The sequence below is a fragment of the Buceros rhinoceros genome, unplaced genomic scaffold (genome assembly GCF_000710305.1).
Source record: "Buceros rhinoceros silvestris isolate BGI_N320 unplaced genomic scaffold, ASM71030v1 scaffold11334, whole genome shotgun sequence".
In the NCBI taxonomy this organism is placed as follows: domain Eukaryota; kingdom Metazoa; phylum Chordata; class Aves; order Bucerotiformes; family Bucerotidae; genus Buceros; species Buceros rhinoceros.
This window is the reverse complement of record NW_010406536.1, coordinates 86,455-94,228: the sequence shown is the minus strand read 5'-3', so window position 1 is coordinate 94,228 and position 7,774 is coordinate 86,455. Positions and strand designations below refer to the sequence as shown.

The 7,774-nt window shown below is 47.9% G+C and overlaps 1 protein-coding gene across 3 annotated transcripts in view; it reads right to left on the bottom strand.

Annotated features, from left to right (window-relative positions):
• Nucleotides 1–7,774, bottom strand: part of SLC6A13 (solute carrier family 6 (neurotransmitter transporter), member 13) — a 32,489-nt gene that overhangs the window by 5,661 nt on the left and 19,054 nt on the right. Inside the window, exons 7-9 of one of the 3 annotated variants that reach the window (XM_010134142.1) lie at nucleotides 2,677–2,780; nucleotides 1,552–1,555; nucleotides 1,226–1,248 (exon numbers count right to left, since the gene is read on the bottom strand). In XM_010134142.1, coding sequence (XP_010132444.1) covers nucleotides 1,226–1,248; nucleotides 1,552–1,555; nucleotides 2,677–2,780 — 131 coding nt within the window. Of the gene's footprint in view, nucleotides 1–1,146; nucleotides 1,174–1,225; nucleotides 1,249–1,551; nucleotides 1,556–2,676; nucleotides 2,781–7,774 lie in introns of all 3 variants that reach the window. The other 2 variants (XM_010134141.1, XM_010134143.1) reach the window with 2 other exon arrangements.

Below are 7,774 nucleotides of genomic sequence, written 5' to 3'. Positions count from 1 at the left end.
AGGAATCCCCTCCCAGAGAAAGCCTTCTCCAAAGACAGAATAAAGACACATTCCTCACCTAAGCTCCTCACTCATAAGATAGTCTTGTTACACATCTAAATGCCTGTTTTGGTTTGGTTTTTTCCCTCTCTCCCTGCTGGTTCCTCCTGTAGCAGAGAGTACCAGAGGTTATTTTCGTCTGAAAAGAGGACATGTTTCCTTTCCCTTAATAGATTTCTCAGACCGGTTACAATCTCTTTGGTTCTCAGCACTGCTAGATATGGCCTGGTCCTTGCATTATGAGAAAAAGATTAACAAAGCCATCCAATTTATTTTCTTTGATCTATTCCCTTTTGTCTCTGTTTCATCTCATTCTCATCCATCTACTCTTTAAACTAAACATCTCTTATCTACCCAATTCCTTTTCATGCTCCAGTCTCCCTAGTCCTCTTGTGGCTGCAAGCCTGGGGACAACAATAACATTTGCAGCATCTTTCTGAGATGTTCTGAGCTAAACTGAATGTACCTCTTGTGGCATTTCACAGCCCGCTCTGACTTCATTTTTATGCTGCTCTGCAAATCCAGTGTGACATCAATCTTCAAGTATCTAGTATTTTGGAGGCTTCATGCTCCTCCCCACACATTAACTAGATCTATTCATGGTCTGCAACCATTTCTAGAGAGAAAGTACCATTCACGCAAGGCCCCTACGCTCTATGCACTGTATAGATTCAGAGTATTCTCTCCAAAGCGTGGCTCTTTGCATTGTCAAGTACCTAACGCCATTGCTCTGCCTTTGCACTTGGTTAGTAAGGCAGGAGAGACTGAAAGAGGTCTGCAGGGTGAGTCTGCATGACTATTCCAGCTGGTAAGGATGGTCACATTCCACCAAGCTCAGCCAACCCAGCGGGAAGCCTGCACCAGAACCTCATTTCTCCAGTGCTATAAACCACCTGCTCTCCACTCAGATTATATTCTCAGTCATTTTAAACAAATTCCTATTTATTTCAAATAGATCCTCTTCCTTCCCAGTGTTTCTCCCTCTGTCCCTTGGATGCATGCGTGGCAGGTCAAACCCTCCTTGGAAAGTCATGGGCTGGGAGGTGCTCACCAGTCACCTGCCAGGCAACAGGTGGAAATTAACACTGTCGTGGTGGAAATTAACATGAGAGAATGGCCAAAGCAAAGAGATCTCTCCAGATTTTCACCTGAAAGGGAGCCAGGGAGCCTTGATTACATTCCTTACTGCTCCAGAAAGCAAGAAATGGTCTATGCCATTTAGCCTCATCTTGGACTGATGCCATACGAACAATGGCCCCTTCTGCCCACATCCTTTTCTCTTCCAGGTCACCATGGCCTGGGATAACTGACAGGGGCTCCATGCTGGTCTCGCTTTGCCCTGTTAAAGCCTGATCCTGTCTTTCTACACAAACCAAGGCTGTAGAACACAGAATTTACTCATCAAAATTGGGTCCATGCCTGGGAACATGTTGCTCAGATGTTTGACATCAAAGCTAAGGACAATTTCCCTAGCAAAGCCAAGCAGCACAAAGGATTTGTCTGCAAACAGACATCTCTCCTCTTCCTATACCATCTCTCAGCTGCAGCTACAGAAGCTCTTTACAGCCTTGCTGATAAGCAGCCTCTGTCATCATCTCCACATTAGACATCCAGGCTGGAGATGCGGAAGGCTAGCACCCGAAGACATGCAGCAGGACAAAGCCAAATCCAGTATCTCTTCTTTTGCCAGAGTTTTTTCCCTCAAAACTGCGTCTGGGAGAAGGGACATGAAAAGGAAGGTGAGTCCCAGTCCAGATACTGTTGGAGAGGCAACCCTACTGCAGAAGTGAACTTTTAAGGCTGAGAGAGAAAGACGTCAAGCAAGGACGTATGTAGCCAGTGCTCTGCCTGGACCTTCCATGGCAACAAGCACAATTGTTAATTTAAAATGTTGGGGGAGAAGCCAGTGCCAGAGCAGCATGGTCAGCAGGGAAAAGGTGGGAAGGGAAGTGGGTGGTTTTACCTAGAGATGGCCTCTTCCCCTCCCTCTCGGCTTTTACCCCTGGGAATGCAGCTCCAGATGCTGGATACATTTACAGAAAAATGAATTTCTTTTCACCTGACCGCTTCAACTTGGCAGCCTAATTCTGTTTGGCAACCTGGCCCATCTCATTTTAAGGGCAGCTCAGCATGGGGAGAGTACGCAAGAAATAGAAGTCATATCTGCAGGGGTATGTGCAGACCAAAGGTAACATATAGGAACCCAGAGCACTGACAGCTGTGCAAGACACTAGGTCCAAATGAACCTAGGAAGGATAAATCACAAGGCAAAAGGACTCAGTCTAGAGCCATCAGATCTCACAGCTCTGCTTTCCCTGTGGCTATTCGTGCACCCATGTAACAGGGGAGGTTGTGGTGTGAGCTGGGGTCACAAAGCTAGTGAAGAGGATCTGACTTTGCTGGGTCTAAGCTGGTGTGGAAGAGGGGATTTGTCATCTGTGGCATGGACAGAAAATTCCTTTGCGTAGAAAGCACAGGGAGCTGGAGAAAACACCTGGACAGAGTTTTCTTAAGCCTTGAGTAGAAACAGACCACATGACACTTCAAAAGGCCAGTAGCCTCCAGCATTTCACTGGTCTACGTGCACTGATGTTCAAGGAGAGAAGGCTCTAGACAGCAGAGCCATGCTCCAGTTACCTGTAGCAGTTGTTATGGTATTTGTTATAGCTGCCCAGAGCTGTCAGGCATCCCAGACAAATTGCATACGAAAAGAAGATTTGAGTGCCTGCATCCATCCAGACCTGCAAGGAATATGCAAACACAGGTGAGATGACAAGGACATCACAGAGCACAGACGCTGCACGGATGCAAAGTGGCAGAGCCCTGGGAGCTGCCACAACCAGTAGAAAGGCCAGTGATCAGGAGTTCAGCAATACCCAGCGTTTAGACAAGCCTTTTCTAGGGGCAGGTCATAGAGTGCCAGGAATTACAGCGCTGAGTGAGGCACCCAGGGGGTGCCAAAGCAAAGGGTTGGACCAGCAGCCTTGCAAACCCACAGCACCGTCATCATCATCTCTTTCTTCCTTGGACAAATCTGCAGAACCCCATGACTCTCTAGAGCCTTCCAGCAGCAAGATACCAGATGAACACTTTCCACAAGCCCTCTGCTAGCAGAGGAGGGGGTCTTGATTTGGGGTCTTGATCTGGTCTCCCACTGGGTGGCACGGGTACATACAGCTTCTGGTGGTGGCCCTTCTCTCCAAGACCTAATTTAAGGCTCCAAAACTTAAAAGAAAATTAACTGGAGAGGTGTACTAGAAATAAACAGTGTTTGCACAAGACAGCTCCTAAAAGAAAATACAAGAATGCTGTTAGTCCCACGAGGCGTCTTTGAACTCTGCTTCGCTCTCACTGTCAGTAACATGTTCCAGTGCTCCAAGGCTGACATTTGTCAATGCCAAATCTGATCTGAAAGCCTAGCTGTGTGCAGTCACCAATGCAAGCACCGCCACTGCCTTCTGCAGAGAACAGCGTGCACAGAAACCAACAGTGAGGAATGAAGCAATGACAAAGATGATTATTTAAACCTTCTGTTTTCTAGGATCTTTACTCCTAAGGGGTTTATAAAATAGAGATAAGACAATCATTCAACCAATGCTGAAGGGTAGCCACATTCTAGAGACAAAAAAGAAGCTAATCAGGAAAGAGAAGCAGAATAAAAGTATTACTGGGACAGCTTTAATGAGAAAAGTCTCCGTTTGGCAATACCTCCTTCCAGATTAGGAGTGCTGGTGAGCCCTCAGACAAACACCAGCCTTGCCCCAGGATCCCCTCTGAGGAGAACAGAAGTCAGTGGAAAGCCATAGCAGTTTTGATGACCCTGAATCACACCTGCACCTGACAGCCAAAACCTTATGTCCTGAGGCAATGGTAATCTGAGCAGCACCTGCCCAGCTACCCCTGTTGTCGAGCCACCCTCACCAATGCATGGTTCTGCCTTTCCTCTTCCATACTGGCCAAAGAGCAATCACATGGTGAGAGATCTCGTCACGTTTTTATCTCTTCTTCTTTCTAGCCTAATGGGCCTTATGAAGGGATGTTATGATCCCATTAGCTGTGGTTTTCTGAAGGAAATTCTGGTTTTAGCTCAAGGGACAGCTGCACGGAATGAATCCTCTCCCTGCCCACTGCTGCAAGATCCAGCAGCGCAATTCACAACGGGAGAAAGCAAAGTGCAGCTAGGGTTAGGTTTGGTGAAACTGCTTTCCTTGACCACCCTGCAAGCAACTCAGCTAATGTGTGGCACCACCATCTTCTCTTCTTTTCTTTCCATGGAAACCCTGCTTACAAAGGATGAAAAAATCTCTCACTTGTGCAAGGGGAAGGGGCAGATGATGAGGGGAGACTAGCTTGTTTGAGGCACTGGGACACTGAAAAAGTAATTGACCTCAGTGTATTTTACTCTTTTTGGAGGCGGTGCTTGGGGAGGTGGGTTTAGATAGCAGGGTATTAGCTAAGTTTTGCTTTTCAAAAAGATTAGAAGAAAATCAAAGCACTTTTTATAATTGATTCCGGAGGCATCACTGTGCTTGTGGCCAATAAGGGCACAGCCTTCACTTTTCAGCCGCTTTTTACGCACAACAAGGCACTGAGGTGAGCTGAGCCAGCTGACATGTTTGCATCAATACTTTAAGCATCTTTGCACAGATAGGGGTGCTATTTTTTTAAGTTTGCTTTTTATTTTGTTATTCATTGATAGGCTTCTGTTTTTTTCATCAAATTTGACCTCAAATCACACCCTCTCGTGGTTTTTGCAGCCTTTGTATTTCAGTTTGTCAAGATAACAAGCATTTTGCCATCAAACTGCCTATCCTATGTTTTTCCGTAACATTGGATGCAGCTGACAAGTCTCAACCAGATTTAACAGTTGGTAGAAACCTCAAGCATATCAACTACCTATGACTTTCACAACAGCCAGGGAACAGGAAAAAGACAGGAACTCAGCATCCCCACTGAGTGGAAAGCTACAGGGAGAAAAAGTTAGCCAGTGTTAAATATCGGATAAATCACACAAAGAGACATGAGAAATATCGCAGGGACAGGAAAGTAACTGGTGCTTTACCAGCCATGGTAGAAGCCAAATATCAAGGCACCAAGTTTCAGTAATGCTGTGGCTTACGAAGTGGCTCATTTCTAAAACCCGGTGATACCTTTGACTGCGTAGCGGAGATCAGTATGGGAACTGTGGGCTCCCTGCTCTGTTGTCTGCTCTGCCCAACACAGCACCTGTGGAGTACATACTGGGCTGTGTGAGAGCCCAACCCCAAAGAGATGTCTCACAGGACCTGCCTTTGCATATGCTCCCATTTGAAGCAAGGCAGCTTGTTGCTGAAACTGGAAATAAAGTTAAGCTTGGCTTGCAGAGCTTATGATCCTATTTAGTCAGCATGACTGTGAGCCCCAGCTCGGGCTGTGTGTGCATTATTTCCCATTTTGAAAGGTTACTGCACCTCGTAGACCAAAGACCAAGCCACCTTTGCATTCTTCCCAGACCCCTGGCAGTTACCAAATTGCTTGGGGGTCAATGCAACAAGACTGATGCTGTAGGTGCTCCTGAGACCATAGTCATAGAGCCAGGAAGCAGCAGCAAGTCCCAGAACTGCAGGATCACTGGGGCTGGAAGGAGCCTCAGCTAGTTTGTGGTCCAGCCTCCTCCTCAAGCCCCACACAAAAATCTGGGCCCATGGGCTCATGGGGGCTACACAAACCACTTGCTTCAGAAAAGAGCAACCCAAATCTCCCCTCCCTAACCTGCTGGCTGTGATCATTCCTCTCCCTGCAGTGACTCAGAGAAATGTTTTTTTCAGCCCTCCCAAGACCCCCCTGTCTTTTCTGCGCTGCTGATCAACAGCCTCTCATTATTTTAATATTTCTGTTCTGACTAAAGGGGCTCTCTGGGGTCAGGCAGAAAAAAGCACACTGCTGTTCTCTGGCCACTGCTCCCAAAGAGTCTGATAAAGCTGATCCTGTTCAGACTTCGCTGGCACATTGGCAGCATGGGTGTTTTGATTTGATTGTTCTCTGCAGTTTTCTAAGCCACCCAGTTTATTTAATTCATAATTCAATTTCCTTGAACAAGTTTTTTACTCCAGTCTGTAATAAACAACTAATCTCTGGTTTTAGCCAAAGCCTTCACACCTGAGCTGCAGTTATCCAAGATGGTTATGGCCTATAAGAGAACATATTCCTTTGCCCCTTAATTTTCTCAGCAATATTCGCTTTATTACATGTAGCGGAATTTAATAGCCCCCTGTACTGAAACAGATCCTTTCTTAGGAAGATCTCAAAGCACTTAGAAATAACTGTAAAGACCATTTTCAAGCAAAATGTTATTGAGCCCCAGAGTACGTCATATATCAAATACAGGTGCCATGCTGAGAAGTTCCCAACTGTCCCCGTCAGCAAGCAGATATGATACAGCATGGAGCGGGTACATGCTGCAAGGGGAGTCACGCTCGGTGTAATGCAGAGCAAAGAGCAAGAACCACCCAAGTCTTGAGCTGTAGCTCAGCCAGCATTTCTTCCACTCCCAGCATCATGGCACATGCACCAGCCTGTGGCACTACCCACCAGCCACTCGCTGCCCATGCAAACACATTGCTTCAGCCCAGCCTTAAAAGGAGAGATTTCATCTCAAGACACCCAGGCCACCATTTACAGATTTACCTTTCCAGTCTGTTTAGGACTGGCCCACAGACCTCAGCCCAAAGACCCAGTCCATATTTCACAGCACTGCAGCTGCGCAAGGCTTTGCAGCCCTGGGTCCTGCTGCAAAAACCCACCAACCTGCTGCACAGCCCAGGCCAAAACTCTTCTTCAACCTCATTCACCCCAGGAGACAGGAAATAGGGAACAAGTCACTGCCATTTCTGTAAAGTGTTCCCAGTCATTCTGCTGACCCTATGCCCAGCCAGGCATGTTCCCAGCCCCAAGCCCCAGCTGTTGGAAGATACATCCTCAGACTCCGTGGGAATGAGGGACGGGGGCTTTGTTCTCTGGTAAATCTTCTTGTGCTGGCACACAAGGCCCCCTCAATGCCCCACCAGAGAGCACCAACATCATGTAATCCCCACTCCCTGAGGCACCTGCTGAGCCAGAGGGACTTTTTACACCCAGGAGGACACTTCTGCTGCTGGGGTTTCTTTAAACACTACGAGAAAAAAAAACAGGTTTCTGGTTCATCCCGAAGAGCACAGCTGCCTGCCCCAGTATGGTGTGGATGGATGAGGGATGCTCTAAGGGGTGCTCCTTGCTGCCTGGGAAGCCACGTTTTATGGCTTGTCCTGCTGCTTGCGGGTGGACAGCAAGATGGCTTTATTCCTTCCTGCTATTGTCAGCACTGAGATCAGACTCAGCGGGGCTGCGCGGTTGCAGCCAGCGGCCACCTGGGTCTCACTCCAGCAGAGCTGGTCAAAGGCATGTGAGGAGGAGGAAAAGGAGGAGGAAGCCCCGCAAGGTAAATACAGCTGTGGTTCATACCACACAGATGCATTGCTCCAGCAAGCTGGAGGAGAGGACACCAGCCCCGAGCCCCTCCAGCATGATTCTGGAGCAGCAAGCTCTTCCTCCTTCCTGTCCAGTGTCTGCCCTCTGCTCCTCAGGCAGAGTGGGCAGTGGTGCCTGGGCTCACAGACCCCTTGCAGACCCTCTGATGGGGCTGGGGTCACTGGGCCCTGGGACAGGCTTCAAAGACACGTGGCGGGGAAAAGTGCATCATGATGTCAGAAACACCAAC